This window comes from Simochromis diagramma, unplaced genomic scaffold, assembly GCF_900408965.1.
Source record: "Simochromis diagramma unplaced genomic scaffold, fSimDia1.1 OVJJ01000426.1, whole genome shotgun sequence".
In the NCBI taxonomy this organism is placed as follows: domain Eukaryota; kingdom Metazoa; phylum Chordata; class Actinopteri; order Cichliformes; family Cichlidae; genus Simochromis; species Simochromis diagramma.
The window spans coordinates 3,058,008-3,074,172 of record NW_024387170.1 but is presented as its reverse complement, the minus strand read 5'-3'; the positions used below and the strand labels follow the sequence as shown (position 1 = coordinate 3,074,172).

At 41.6% G+C, this 16,165-nt stretch overlaps 1 protein-coding gene across 1 annotated transcript; it reads left to right on the top strand.

Moving 5' to 3' along the window:
- The first annotated feature begins 7,375 nt into the window (after nt 1-7,375).
- LOC120744626 lies at nt 7,376-15,380 on the top strand. Its single transcript, XM_040049127.1, has 6 exons — nt 7,376-7,434; nt 9,146-9,223; nt 9,879-9,920; nt 13,337-13,392; nt 13,487-13,869; nt 13,966-15,380. Exons 3-6 carry the CDS (start codon nt 9,895-9,897, stop codon nt 14,107-14,109), a joined length of 609 nt encoding a protein of 202 aa, XP_039905061.1. The 5' UTR covers nt 7,376-7,434; nt 9,146-9,223; nt 9,879-9,894; the 3' UTR covers nt 14,110-15,380.
- The last annotated feature ends 785 nt before the right edge of the window (nt 15,381-16,165 follow it).

The window sequence follows — 16,165 nt, the reverse complement described above, 5'->3', positions numbered from 1 at the left end:
ATAAGGCAAAAAGAAAGTGCAGCTTTATGGTTTCATGGACAAAATAATTTCTGTGGCTGCGATATGATGAGCTAAATAACCAGGGCTGCACATAAGTGGTCCGCAGGTGCGCATTCGCTGTCAAATAAAAAACACGCACAAAGGTTAGGGTTAAATTTAAAAACTGTACTTTTGAGTTAAAATATATATTTATAATTTTAATAAATGACAAATTAAAAAGGCATGAACATTTTTTTTTGGATCGAAAAAATATCGAACCGTGACACCAAAGTATCGAACCGCACCGAACCGTGAATTTTGTGTATCGTTGCACGCCTAATATATATATATACACACACACACATATATAAATACAGAGACATATATAAATAAAATATACGAAGGGGATAAATAGAATAAATAGGAATAAAAATAAAAATACAAGTGAATTGCACATTTCAAGTATTGAGGTCTATTGCACCGTTGACTATTTACAAAAGTATTGCACAAAAGGTATTGCACAGTGAAGTGGAGAGGCACTACAGCTTAGTTGTCCCCCCCTCCTTTGTCCTCCTGTTTCCCCTCCCTCTCCCCTCCAGAGAGGAGTTAAATAGTCTGATGGCGTGTGGGACAAAGGAGTTTTTAAGTCTGTTAGTTCTTGTCTTGGGGAGAAGCAACCTGTCACTGAAAAGACTCTTCTGGTTGTTAATGGCCGTGTGCAGAGGATGCCCAGCATTGTCCATAATGTCCAGCAGTTTTTTTAGTGTCCTTTTCTCTGCCACTGTCACCAGAGTGTCCAGCTTCATGCCGACCACAGAGCCAGCCTTCCTGATCAGTTTCTCCAGCCTGGATGAGTCCTTCTTTGCTGTGCTGCTCCCCCAGCACACCACAGCATAGAAAATTACTCCAGCAACCACTGACTGGTAAAACATCCTCAGGAGCTTCCTGCAGATGTTAAAAGACCTCAGCCTCCTGAGGAAGTACAGTCGGCTTTGGGCTTTTTTATACAGGTGCTCTGTGTTGCATGACCAGTCCAGTGTATTGTCCACCCACAGCCCGAGGTACTTGTACTTGTTGACCACCTCCACCTCCTCCCCCTCTATCTGAACCGGCAGTGGACCTTCTCTGGACCTCCCGAAGTCCACAACCAGTTCCTTAGTCTTTGAGGTGTTGAGTTGCAGGTGGTTTGTGTGACTCCATGCGACAAAGTTCTTCACCAGACTTCTGTACTCCTCTTCCTGATCATCCCAGATACACCCCATGATGGCTGTGTCATCTGCAAACTTCTGAATGTGGCATAATTCAGAGTTGTAGCAGAAGTCAGAGGAGTACAGGGTGAAGAGAAGAGGGGACAGCACAGTTCCCTGTGGTGCTCCTGTGCTGCTGACCACAGTGTCAAACGTGATGTCCTTCAGCCTGACGTACTGTGGTCTGTCGGTGAGGTAGTTGGAGATCCAAGCCACCAGGCAGGGGTCCACCTCCATCCTGTTCAGTTTTTCCTGAAGCATACAGGGCCGGATGGTATTAAAGGCACTGGAAAAGTCAAGAAACAGGATCCTGACCGTGCCTTTTCCCCCATCCAGGTGTGAGTGGGCTCTATGCAGGAGGTACAGGATGGCATCCTCCACTCCGACATCCGCCTTGTATGCAAACTGTAGTGGGTCCTGGGTATGTTGTACCTGTGGTCGGAGGAGGTTGAGGAAGAGCCGCTCTAGAGTCTTCATAAGATGTGACGTCAGTGCCACCGGTCGGAAGTCATTCAGCTCATTGGTTTGAAATGGTGCATGAAATAAAAAGGTCAAAGTAAAATATTTCGAGCTAATTGTCATGGTCTGCGGTGGGTGGCTGGAATTTCCATAAGGCTCCTGAACTGACCTGGGATCCGCCCCTGGGCAGGGCCAACTCCAGCTCCTGCACACCTGGAGCCTATTGCAGGCAATCAAGCCAGAGGGATTTAAACCACACGTTGATGTTCATTTACTGCCAGTATGTCATCAACACATGTTGGTAACAGGCCTTATACTTCAAGTTCTTGCTGTGATCTATCTTGTTAACACGACTCTCTTGTGCTGCAGTTGCTGTATTCACCTTGGCTCAAGCTCCACCAGGATACCAAGCAATCATTCTGAAAATCTCTCTGTGCCTCACCTGCCTGCCCTCCTGCCATCACACTCCATCTGAAGCCCCGGATCTCAGGCCAGCCTTTCCACGCCACTCAGCCTCCCCTGGATTCTCATCACCCCCTCACCCTCCCTACTGCAAGTAAGAATTGCTACTCTTACAATTGGCCACTTCAGAGCTGCCTCCACTACCTCCTTAACTCTATCTTCTCTCTTCAGTGTGACTGTTCCCTGCTCAGCTCCACTCCGCATCTCAGGCCTCATTCCCTCGCCCTAGCCACGTTCCCCAGGCCACGCCTCGTCAAACTCCACGTCTTATTGTTTTTTTGTCTTTGCTACGTTTTCTTTTTTGCACTTAAACCTAATAAATTTTTACATCATCTGCTGTCTCTGCTCTGGGTTTCTGCACCTGAGTCCTGTTCAGTACAGGCCACTCGGCCCCGTGACAGTACGAACTGGCCAGAAAATGGACTCAGCAGACCCAGTACGTGCAGCAGTCTCCAAGCAGGGAGCCATTTTAGGGGCTCATGAGCAAGCGTTGCAGGCCCTCTACACCGGGTGCCAAGCCATAGGCGAGACTCAGGCTAAGCTCTTAGCTTCCCTGCAGGAAATTCAGTCAGCTCTTTCCTCTACTCCATGCCCATCCTCTGCGTCTCCTGCACCCATGGCAGAACCTCCCCAGTCTTCCCCAGCTCCAACCCCTTCAGGCTCCGTTTTTCGCGATGCTGCATTCCCAGAACCCGAGCCGTACTCCGGGGAGCAGGGTCGCTGTACTGCCTTTCTACTAAAATGTTCTCTCGCGTTCACGCATTCTCCCCGTTCTTTTGCTAGCGATTCAGCTCGGGTAGCATATCTGGTGGCTAAGCTTCAGGGCAAGGCACTGTTATGGGCTGAGGCTTACCTGTCGGCTCATCCGCTCCCAACCTGCTTGTATGATGATTTTCTGTGTGAGTTTAAAAGGACCTTTACTCATCCAGAATCTGAGGGCAGTTCTGATGAAAGGTTGCTTGGGTTACAGCAGGGGAGCCGGAGCGTTGCAGAGTTCATTATTGACTTCCGTACCGCAGCCGCTGAGGCCAATTGGCCCGATCATGCCCTTCGGGGAGTGTTCCGTCGCGCCTTAAACAATGAGCTCAAAGACCAGCTCGCTTCCCGCGATGAGCCCAAGTCTTTTGAAGACCTGGTCTCCCTTTCCCTTAGGATAGATAATGGTCTGAGGGAAAGGGAGGCCGAAAAGAATCAGAAACATCGTAAACCTGCGCCTCCTACGCTTTCACTTCCTCCGCCATCACGTCCGGTGTCCACATCCGCTCCCGTTTCCGTAGAAACGGACGCTGCTCCGGAGCCTATGCAAATCGGCCGCTCTCGTCTCACACCAGAGGAGAGAGAGTGACGGCTTAGGTCGGGTGCATGTTTTTACTGTAGCTCAGTGGAGCATAGGTTAGCACAGTGTTCGGTTCGGCCAAAAGGCTCCGCCCACCGGTAATTTCAGGGATACAGGTGGGCGGATCCTCTTTCAGTTCCAAACCCCAGTTAATTCTACCAGTCACCCTATGTCTAAATCAGGTTTCTCACCCTCTCCATGCTCCCGTTGATTCTGGAGCAGAGCAAAATTTAATAGATTTAGCTCTCGCTAGACACCTTCAGTTGCCACTCAAGACTCTCAATCCTCCCATCCCTGTTACCGCATTAAACCACCGTGAAGCCATTACTTTGTTCACTTTCTCTTCTCCTGATTCACCACTCATCCTAGGCTACCCCTGGCTAAAGAAACACAACCCTCATATGGTCTGGGAGTAAAATCGCTAGTTGGAGCCTTTTTTGTCTAGCCCACTGCCTCACGTCTGCCCTACCGCCAGGTACCCCTAACACTAACACCTCAGACACAGATCCGGTTGACCTCACACTCGTCCCACCTGAGTACCATGACTTCCAGGAAGTTTTCAGTAAAGACAAAGCATCATCTTTGCCACCTCACAGACCTTATGACTGCGCTATCGACCTTCTACCTGGTGCTCCGCTTCCCTCTAGCCGGCTATTCAACATCTCCAGACCAGAAAGAGAGTCCATGGAAAAGTATATCCACGAGTCACTAGCTGCAGGTACCATCCTCCTCTCCAGCGGGCGCCGGCTTCTTTTTTGTGGAAAAGAAGGATAAATCACTCCGTCCATGCATTGACTACAGAGGGTTAAATGACATCACCATTAAAAACAAATATCCTTTACCCCTTATCAGCTCGGCCTTTGAACCCCTCCATGGAGCCACCATATTCACCAAACTGGATCTCCGCAATGCCTACCACCTTGTCCGCATTAGGGAGGGGGACGAATGGAAAACGGCTTTTAATACGCTCCTAGGTCATTTTGAGTATTTGATCATGCTGTTTGGGTTAACCAGAACCTGGTCAACGACGTGCTCCGTGATTTCCTGAACCAGTTTGTCTTTGTTTATCTTGATGACATACTCATTTTCTCCAAGACCCCCCCCCCCCCCCCCCAGGAACACCATGTCCACGTCCGAGCAGTCCTCCAACGCCTCCTGGAAAACCGACTTTACGTCAAAGCCGAGAAATGTGAATTTCATGCACAATCCGTCACTTTTCTTGGCTATATACTCGCAGGAGGGCACGTTTTCTTTTTTGCACTTAAACCTAATAAATTTTTACATCATCTGCTGTCTCTGCTCTGGGTTTCTGCACCTGAGTCCTGTTCAGTACAGGCCACTCGGCCCCGTGACACTAACTTTATGCAAGATCAGTGCTGGAAACACTTGAGAACCACAACAACCAAACTAAATGAAATGACTGTTATTCACTGTAATCTCTTCCTGTCTGTTGAACAGCTACTCTCAGATCCAGAAGCCAGTAGCGATACACATTTTGAATTATTTTAACAGATGGAAATCAATTACAATGAGAAGTACTGATAGATTTATGGAAACGTGGAATTTGGGGTAATTATTTATGAATTAAAAAGGCATGCAGAATTTCTGACAATATATCAGTATTTACAGCAGAGATGTGTTAGAACAATAAGCATGACTACTCGGACACATGCAGTGACTCAGCAACAGTAATGACAACAATAAAGGAAGTTACATTCATGTCAGACCTCATTTTGATAAATAGTTTTGGTCAGTTTATTCATAAGGTGGTTTTTGTTTGGCTTCCAATGTTTGCATGTTTTTGTTCATGGCAGTGCGGATGAAGATCAGTTGGCAAAAAGAGTCGCTCTTGAGGAAAGAACAGAATATACATCGGTCATAACCACTGAGGAATTGTGCAAAAAATATGTGGGAAACAGAAAACCTTTCATCCATGAAAGCCATGAATAATAAACTTTCCCTCCACAATCAAAATAGTGTTTTGTGTTTTTTTTTTTTTTATAACCAGGTGGATACTTGGTGGTTGTGGATTAGTGATCGAGGTGACTGATTTAATAAAGACCCTGATGGAAAGTGAGAGTGGGCATGATCAGAGAGTGTCAAACGTATTCTCATCTGGAGACTGAGTTGTTCTTTTCACAGGAGGAAACTGTTTCAGCATCATGAGTAGCATTTTTTAATCTTGACGCACTTTAATAGTACGTAGGGATTACATGGGTATCTTAATTTTAGACTTTTGAATACAACACACAGTCCAGCAGAGGGCAGCAACACTTCAGCACTCTGTCTGTCTAACATGAGCAGAGGCTCCCTAACAACCAGCTGCTCCTAATACATCTAAGTTCTCTGTTTTATTCACATAACCCAACAATCTGTAACCTTCAGGGAACCATGAAAGGACATTCCTTCAAAGTTCCCTGAAGGTTGTGATGGCCAAAACAAGGCTATGCAAAACTCTTAAAAATTTGAAGCATTTGTGCTGGACTGCAAGGTTTTGGAGGAATCCAGTTCTGCTCTATTTGCTGGAGAATGTAGCAAATATCAACCTGTAATGGTGCAGTTTTCTGTATTGGCTCTCAAGGTTCTACAATCGTAAAACTCAAGTTTCTGTTGAAAATAGTAAAAATAAAGAGAAGAGACAGGAGTTAGAGCTGTTTTATTTTTTTATTCAAGATGTTTTTACGGTGCAAGGCTGTTCTCTCTCTGCTGATGTGAGCAAGTTTAACTCACCCAGCAGTCAGTTCTTTCTGTCTTTTTTTTTTTTAAATCAAAGAATAGGCCAACATTTATTTAAGTAGATGTTCCATGTTTAAGTTGGGTGACTAGCTTACACTGGTTTTAGCAATCCAGAATCCAACATAATCCAACAATAACAATGAGACATTCGGTATTTTCTTTTATACATACATTAAATCAGTAATTTGAGGCCCAGTCCGAACTTGGTGCACACTTGAATTTTTCTCTAGTGCTCTCCACTACGAAATTCAGGACCATTACTCATTTCACCTGCCGTCACTTCAACAATGGTTTTTCCAGACTGCTCACCTGAAAAGGCTCCGATGGCTATCTTCTCTGGAAACATTCACAGAGCCCACATCTACCTGCCCTCCTGCCCATCACTCACCTCCAGATCACTCCGATGGTTGGGTTGTCCTTCTCACTTTCTTGAACACTAGTGTAACATGGTAGACCTAGAATCTTTCTTTGGGTGTGTTACACTAGCTTGGCTACCCTCCTGAGGCCTGGGCTCACCCAACCTTTCTCCCTTTTGACAGCAGATTGTTCTCTCATTTTAGTTATCATAGTATTTTTAAATGGGTGTACAAACAAACAAACAAACAAAGGCAGATACACTGGCTGCATTTTTAGATAAATAGTTGTATATAAGTCTGTTTACAAAATTTGTGCATAAGTTTTTACATGTTGAGCATAATTTACTAAACATGTCTGTGGTTTTTACAGTAACAAAGTTTCCCTACTACTAGGATTTTATGTTTTTATGTAATGAGGTTGAGCTGAAAAGAATGATACCAAGCAAGGCAAGCTGAAAATATTAAAATAAAACTATTTGAAGGTGAAATACAAATGTAAAATCAAAACTAGTCCAAAACAGTCAATTATATTTTGGACCTCAATTAGGTTTACATTTTTGTTCATGACAGTACAGATTTCTAACATTTTTGGTTTTTTTGTAAATTTAAGTGTGTAACAATTTGATTTTTTCGACAAAAAAGAGTGAAACTTGTGTTTGTAAATGAACCATCCCATGTTTTGTAGCTTTCAGGATTTTATACTGATTGTGCTACATATTTATTTATTATACTGGCTCTGTATATACAAACACTGACGGAGGTTGTCTAACTGGGAGTGGCTGCAGTGAATAAAAGCTGCACAGCAGGCTTAGGTATCCTTTTCCAAGATGATTGCCAAGCCCACAGTTCTACTGTTGTGGTAACTATTGTCTTTTATTTATTTAATAAACTTGAGTAAATAATTATTTTGATCACAAAATTTTTGCTTTCAGATTTCTATTACCTATTTGTAACAACAATAATGATGCTCGTGTCCTCTATAACTTTGCACTTTGTAGCGAATATCAATTGAGGTCAAACACATATTTTTAACTTTTACAAATGTTAACATTTGTAAGAAAAGTGGGAGACACATGGTGAGAGCTGAGCCGTGTTGTTGATGATGTTGATGAAACAGAGCAGGACTTACCTGAACTAAAGTTGTCTTTTCTGAGCAGTGCACACGTGGGACTTTGGTTGTGATTCTTTATGGTATGTTTAAAAAAACAATTGGTAATTTTGTCCAATATCTTCATATTGTTTCCCCCTTTTGGATTTCTTTCTGTCAAACCAAAATAAATGTAAAATAAGCTCATGGCAGCCAGCTAAAAAGCTTCTGCGTCACATTCTCGAGCATAACTGTGCGAAATATATCGTTATATCGGTCAAAGCAGCAAAAGCTATGATTCTTCGGCTGTGGTAACCAGCAACTTTTACTTGTTTGTGTCATGGTCCTGGGCCATGTTGGCCCAGTATTCTTGGTTCCTTGTATTTTCGCTCCTTATTTAGGCCATGTTTTCTGAGGTGTCCTGTTGTGTTGTTCCCTAAGTGTTTTCCCTTTGTGACTCTTACCCCCTGTGTGCCCCTCTGTGTATTTATGAGCTCTTGTCTCTCTTTGTGTTTATTCCATGTTTCCCCCAGCCTGTTATGTCTGTGTTCTCCCCGTGCTCTCTCTCCTCCTGTCTGAACCTCTGTGTACTTCCTGTTTTACTTTGACAGTCTCTCGTCAGTATGCGTCATGTTGTGTTCACGCCTGCCCTGTCTCGTTATGTTTATCAGTGTCACCTGTGTTCCCCACCTGTGTGTAATCTCCCTGTGTTCTCTGAGTGTATTTAAGTTATGTCTTCTGTTATGGTAGTTGCTGGTTCGTCTGTGTTGTTTCCCCTCGGTCTCCCTGCGTCTTCCCATATGTATCTCCCCGGACCTCCCTGCATCCTCGTTTCTGGTTTGTGTTATTAGTTTACCCAGTTTAGGTTTCCGGTTTCATGTTTTGTCGCCACCGCTGTTTGTACTCACACCCCTGTAAATAAACACTCACCTGCACCAGAGCTGCTGCCTTTTGGGTCCTATTTCATATTCCACACGGCTTGCTCCGGCGAACCGTGACAGTTTGTTAAACAGTAGTGAGCAAGGGTTTTATTTAATTATGCCTTTATTTCAAATTCGTGTTTGCTGCTCGTGTAAAAACTGTTGGATACATCTCTTCTATGAAAATCCAGAGCTAGAGTTTTTTTCTTTACCTTTGTAAACACTCAGCGTGGTCGCATGCGAGATTGAACAAGAAAACAGAAGCTACACTTTGGGTCTTGTTGTTCATTTGACATTTCACAATATGCACAACAGAAATCATGTGTACAGGTGGCAAACAAAAAATGTAAAAAAGATTCAGATTTATTAAATTTAGATTTTACTAAAATGTTTTAAAATATATTTTATATTGACTTACTTATGATATATACATGCATATTTTTAAAATACTGTGCAGAAAAGATTTAATAAAAACTGGCTCTAATATGAAAGCAAACCCATGTAAAACTAGTAAAACATGACCGTTTAGTTTAGTGCACCCTCTGTTATTTCTGTCTTCATAGTAAGAAGCGTCCACATCGTCAGTCAGCCTGCGACTTCTCCTCGCCACAGGTTTCCGCACCGGCTGCTGGCACTTGCAGGTGCGTCCAGTTTTATCTCTGCTGCAAACATGCGCTCCACCAGACCCAAAGTGCACACAGGTGTAATTAGGTGGAAGTATGGTGTAAACAAAAAAATCCTTACAGGATACCCACTGTCACCAAGCAATAATCTATTATGATTTCCTCTCTCAAACTGAGCAGTCAGTGATGAGTTTAAAAAAATCCGGGACCATGTATAGATCTTGGAAATCACTGGAAAACCAGTTCTTGCTATTTCCTGTTCCTCAGCATCTGGGGTGGAGGGACGTTTTATGGGAATATGGGTTCCGTTGTTGCAGCCTATGTAATTATTATTTTGGGACTTGATTTGGGATTTATTTTACTTTGTTGTTCTGTTGACCATTTGCAGTTCCCAACTTTAAGCTCAGTTGTCTTGATGGTTTACATTTTAGTGTTTGCTTTTTTTGTTTGTTTGTGTGTTTGTTTTTGTATGTGATTGTGTTTCTATTGGAGACGCAAAGCCACATAGATGCAAACAACAGAAAAGTAACTCTATTTGATTGGCTGAAAGTTTTTCAGTGATATAAATAGGCAGAAAAGCTTGTTATATTATTTCACTGTGGTCTTAGTGAACCAATAAAGTTTTCAAATATTTATCCACCACTGCTTTTAATGATGTAATTTAATTTTTTAGGTGACAGAAAATCAGAATGGCTCCATCTGTAAAGCGTCACAGGTAAGAAGCAGTTTTCTGATATTTAGGCTGTACACACCTGATTTGTCAGATTAAACTTCAGCTTTGTTTATGTTTCCAGCTGTGAGGTTTTTGTGTTTTGTCATGAGTATGGTGTTATTCGTCATGTAATTTTTCTGACCTGTGGATTTATTTATGTAGTGAGGATTAGAGATGTGTACTTATGGTACTTGATCTGCAGCACAAGTAAACTGGAGTTTATGATGTTTAAACAAAACAAAAGAAAGTAACAAATAATTATTGTTGATTGTAAATTATTATTATTATTTTTCCTGTCCCATTTGGTTCTTTTGCCATCAGAATTATTGTCTAAAGGCGAAGAAAGATGCCCAACGGATTTACTTTACCAAATGGACCATCCCAGCCTTGCCGTATTGGTCTATTTGATTCACCTTTTATTGTTTATTTTATTTTATTTTCACTTGCTAAATACGGGACAGACTTGACTGGGGGAAAGAAAAGGGAGAAAGAGAGAAAGAGAAACAGCGGGGAAGAGGAACGGTGATAAAAGGCAAAAAACAAAAACCAACAAAACAAACCGACAAAAAATACATATATCAACCACCTGGATCACCTGTTGAGAAAGAAAAAAGAGAAAACAAGCAAAAAAAAAAAGAGCAATATAATAAACAACATCATCGCGATGACCTATGTGAATATAACAGTAAATACTAAATATTAAACATTATTGTGCAGCACGTAAGATCAACAGAACACAGTGTGCTTTGAGGTAGGAGCCAAAAAGGGTGTAGTTTGTGTGTGTGAGCACCCGTGTGTACACCTGTGAGCATGGACGCGCTTGTATTTAAAAGGTTCCTTCATGTAATGATCTGCTAGAGGGTGTGGGGGGGCCACAGCCCCGTCCTCCAGGGCATGAAGCAGGTATGGAAGAGATCAAGGCTCTAGACATCCAGAGGCCCCCAGAGCAAAGGAGACCAAGGAAGACCAACAGAGGGGCAGCCGCGCCACTATCCCGGAAAGAGCTGAGAAGAGCCCCAGATGAGGGGTCACTCAGCAGCCGCGGAGCAGAAGCCAGGGGGGATTGCAATATCTCCCCCTCCTGCAGAGTGAGTTCCTGGAGAGGAGACCTCCTGCAAGATGTAACAGCCTCCCCCACCAGTTGATTGTTGATTGTAAATTAGCATGAGTGTGATATGAAATCCAAGCATCATGGACATAACCTGTAATGAGCTGGATTAACTGAAAAGTGAAATTTCCGATTGAATCAAGGAATATGGAGCACATCTGTACACTGACCTAACCTCTTATTGAAGACTGCCTTTCACACAGAGGGAGAAGAGATGCACAGGAGTGAAATGAAACAAATACTTCTAGGAAATATACTTAAATAATTCAGAAACATTGACAGACAGTAACAACCACTGTTGTGACTGAAGATGAGGACCCGACTCTGACTGTAGACTGAAGCCTTGAACCAAACACTCACAGGATGTATGGACTCAGGATTGTAGATGGTTCAGTGCAGAAATGGCAACTTATATCCCAAGCACAAAGCTTCTGAACATACAAAACAAATTACTGTGATGCTATGACTTCAGGAGGATAGACATAACAGTAATTATTTGGCATTAAGCTCCATATAGTGAGGCTGACTGACTGGGCTACAGGAGCACGAGAGAAAGGATACCATACCATACCACCTTTATTTATAAAGCACTTTAACATAAAACCAGAGTTCACAAAGTGCTGTACATGCTAAAAGCATAAGTAAAGAAAATTAAAATGAGATAAGATAAAATAAATAACTAAAAAACTAAAATAAATTGAAACATGTCAAAACAAATTGAGTCAACCCCTCTAATCAATGCCAAAGGCTTCAGCGAATAAATATGTTTTAAGAAGACTTTTAAATTCAGAGAGAGAAGAGGCCTGCCTAACATGCAAGGGTAGATCATTCCACAACTTTGGAGCAACTACAGCAAAAGCACGATCACCTTTAGATTTATACTTAGTTTTTGGTACCTTAAGGAGCTGCTGATTGGCGGACCTAAGGGAACGGGGAGGTGTATATGGTTGTAGTAGCTCCGAGAGGTAGGGGGGGGCCAGGCCATTAAGAGATTTAAAAGCAAATAAGAGAATTTTAAAAACAATCCTAAAATGTACAGGTAGCCAGTGGAGTGAAATTAAAATTGGGGTAATGTGCTCAAACTTTTTTGTTCCAGTTAAAAGACGTGCTGCAGCATTTTGCACAACCTGCAGGCGCCTAATGGACGCATCACTAACCCCAAAATAAAGTGCGTTACAATAATCCAGCCTAGAAGTAACAAAGGCATGGATTACTGTCTCAAAATGCTGTTTCGATAAGATAGGCTTTATTTTGGCTAATTCCCTCAAATGAAAAAAGCTAGATCTTACAACAGCTCTGACCTGGCTTTCAAGTTTAAGATTTGCCTCTATTTTAACTCCCAGATTAGTGATGACTGGTTTAACATACTGTGCCAGTGAACCAAGATCTATAATAGTGGCCTCAGAAGCGCCACCAAAAACCATCACTTCTGTTTTCTGTTCATTAAAATGTAGAAAGTTCAAAGCCATCCAGGCCCTTATATCATCAAGGCATCTGAGCAGCGGGTCTACTGAGAAGCCATTTATCTTTTTAAGTGGGAAATAAATCTGGGAGTCATCGGCGTAGCAGTGGAAAGAAATCCCATGTTTCCTGAAAATAGACCCAAGGGGTAGGAGATATAGAGAGAAAAGAAGCGGGCCTAAAACTGAACCCTGTGGGACCCCACATTGAAGAGAAGCAACAGAGGATACAAACTCCCCGAGTTTCACAGAGAAAGTCCGCTCTGCCAAATAGGATCTGAGCCACTGCAGTGCGGTACTCCGCATACCCACCAACTGCTCTAAACGGGAAATTAAAATATTATGATCCACTGTATCAAAAGCAGCAGTTAAATTTAACAGCACAATAATAACACAGTCACCTGAGTCATTTGCCAAAAACACATCATTAAAAACTCTTAAGGGCAGATTCGGTACTATGTAAAGCTTTAAAACCAGATTGGAAAACTTCTAAAATACCGTGTTCTTCTAGGAAGGACATTAATTGCTTGTAAACTACCTTTTCAAGAATCTTTGAGATAAAAGGCAGTTTGGAAATAGGTCTGTAATTCGCAATAATATCAGGATCAAGAGCAGGTTTCTTGAGTAGAGGCTGAATCACCGCATGTTTGAGATTGACAGGTACAACACCAGAGGACAAACTACTATTTACAATGGATTGTACAGCTGATGCTATAGTGAGAAAAACCTCTTTGAAAAATCGAGGAGGGAGAGCATCATAAGGGGAGCCTGAGGGCTTCATGACAATGGATTGTAAAAGGAAAAATGTTCTTATAAACTTTATAACAATCATAATCTCTTCTGTATTTCAGGTTGAAACATAACCTTCCTGTTGTGTCTCATGTCCCACCTGTCAAAAGAGAAAAAAGTACAGTACAATCATCTCTGTCTCATGTAAAAGGAAGGCTGAAATAATTATTTTCCATCCTTAAAGAAACTGCATGTGTTGCCATATGTTGCAGGTGAGGATGACTCCCCAGCAGGTGTTTCACAGATTGTATCTGCAAATAAAGGTGAGCGTTTCCCCTTAAAGAAGCCGGCTGGTGCCACATTGAGGAAAGCAAGGCTTGAAGACACCGTTTACAAAGATAATTTTCTTGTGGTGAACGGTTGGGGGAAATTCTACCTTCCGAAGGTTGTAACCATGCAGGTTATTGGTGTGGTCGAGGGCATCTCATTCCCATGTGAGCAGCTCGTTCTGATGACCTGTGAGGACCAACAGGTATATGCCTATGATGAAGAGGAGCTGCATCTGGTGGCTTCAAGCATGAAGCAGTTACGTGACGAGGGAATGCAGTATCCAGGCTCCACGGTTTATTACAGGGGAGAGGCCTTTAAAGACATGGTGAGAAGTTAAATTTGTTTACTGGACTTGTTCGTTAATAAAGATGATCATCTGTAAACACTGTCACTAAATTATGTTATTGTCTGTTGTGTGTAGCCCAGGGAGAATCGGGCAGACACGAGCATGAGCGATTTGGGCAAGAGGTTGGACGAAGAGTATAAGAAGCTGGTGGCAGAAAGGAAATCCAGCATCCTGGAATATCTGAAACACAGCAGAAAACAGAAGTTTGAAAGTTTTTAAAAGTTGTGGTCAGAGTTATATTGTTGGATTGTCATTTATGCTTAGAAACATATACTCATTAATGATTAGAGTTATATAATTGATTGCATATTGATAGGATGTCTGATCCTTAGTAGTCTGCAAAGACTGTGTGCATTCCAGAGCACTCAAATTGTAAGGTGATTAATTGCAAATAATGTTACAAATTTTTTATGTTGTTTTCAAAGATAATGTGCCGCATTACTGTAAAATAGCGTATTTTCAGCACATTAGCAGTGTAAAAATAAAGGCAATTTATCATTTGTCAATTTGCAGTAATTTAGCATACAAATTACAAATATTTACTCTTTTTGATGGTCATTTACAGTTGAAATTTCACAGTTATTTACAGTAATTATTACATACATTTTTAAGTGTAAGTCCTTTTCCATTTGTTTTACTTAATGTGTACCACTAGGTTCTATTTTGGTGACTTCTGCTCTTTGTGCTAAGCTGACCTAGGTGAATGGAGGACTCCATAGTATAATTCCGTTTTTGCATAAAAAATTAATACCCAACTGTAAAAGTTATATTTGTGGTTTTAACCTTTGTGAGGGTTTAATTTGCATTTTCTAAGGCAAATAACAGAAATCAGACAACAAGCGGCAGCAACTGGAAAGGTTCTGTATAAATAAAAAATTAAATCGGGTGGATGCACTTAATGGTGGTTTAGCTAAACTGAAAATTTGTTCATTTCAAGCATGGTTCTTTAATCATATTCAACCATTTACCTGAAAAATAAATCTTTGATTTGAAAACATATCTATTTCTTTGTCAGTGTCCCTGACTGTCATGTGATTTTGAGTATTGACACTGATTTTAGTGTAGGAAACAAAATATATATATATTTTTTTTCAGTCAGTTTGTGTCATACTAAAATTGGGAGCCTATTTATCATAGCGTGAAGTATTAAAGCTGACAACCACAATTTAAAATAGCTTCTGTTTGCCTCTCTCTCTCTCTCACACACACATACTAATGGACACCAGACAACAGCTGATTAACAGCAGGGACTGTTCATGTGTCAGATTTTCAAATTTAAGGCCCTCATTATTATAATGGACGACCAATATACATCACATGTTGTAAATTGTACAATATAAGCTATCAATGTGTTATAGGAGTTTATCAGCATGCTGTAGTGGGTCAGGGTTGTTTGGGGTGGGACAGCTATGTTCTGTTGTTCCAGGCCGCAGGTTATGTTGCCATGGTTACAGGTGACGCTGTCTCTCTGCGACTGTGTGTTTCTGGGTGGAGAGAGCGCCTTTTTGTTGTTGTTGTTGTGTTTCTGTTGAATGCTAATAAACGGCTGTGCTCCCGGGCTAACTCACGGGAAGCAAGACCAAACGACACCTCTGTCTCCTCCTTGTCTGAGCCACAATACATTATTTCTAAGATGAAAGACTTCTTTTTTTTTTCTTTTCTGCTCATTCTGTTGGTTTTTATCTTTTGCCCTTCTCCCCCGTCCCTCTTCTCAGCTGTTTCTCTTTCCCTCTTTCTTTCTCCCCTTCTTTCCCCCAGTCAAGTCTGTCCCGTATTCAGTAAGTGAAAATAAAATAAACAATAAAAGGTGAATCAAATGGACCATTACGGCAAGGCTGGGATGGTCAATTTGGTAAAGTAAATCCGTTGGGCATCTTTCTTTGCCTTTAGACAACAATTCTGATGGCAAAAGAGCCAAACGGGACAGGCAAAAAAATAAATAAATAAATAAATAAAAAATAAGATGAAAGACTTTAATTACATTTTTTGAACTTTTTGCAGTTATCACTGCCGTTAGTGCTGTAACATCCCTTCAGCTTTTATAACCATTCTGTTTACCTCCAAACAGCGATCAACAGACAATCCCACCACAATTTTTTCAGCAATTGCATCATCTAGTTTTTCATTGTTTCAGACTGCCATAGTGGGCAAATGCTGAAGTCAACTTATTTAAAAACTTTGTCACTGCATTACAATTTTTAATTGAAATGCAAATCTTCTGTTGTGCAAGATCAGAGCCCTTAAATGGTAATTCATTCAAGCTCTATTCACAAAA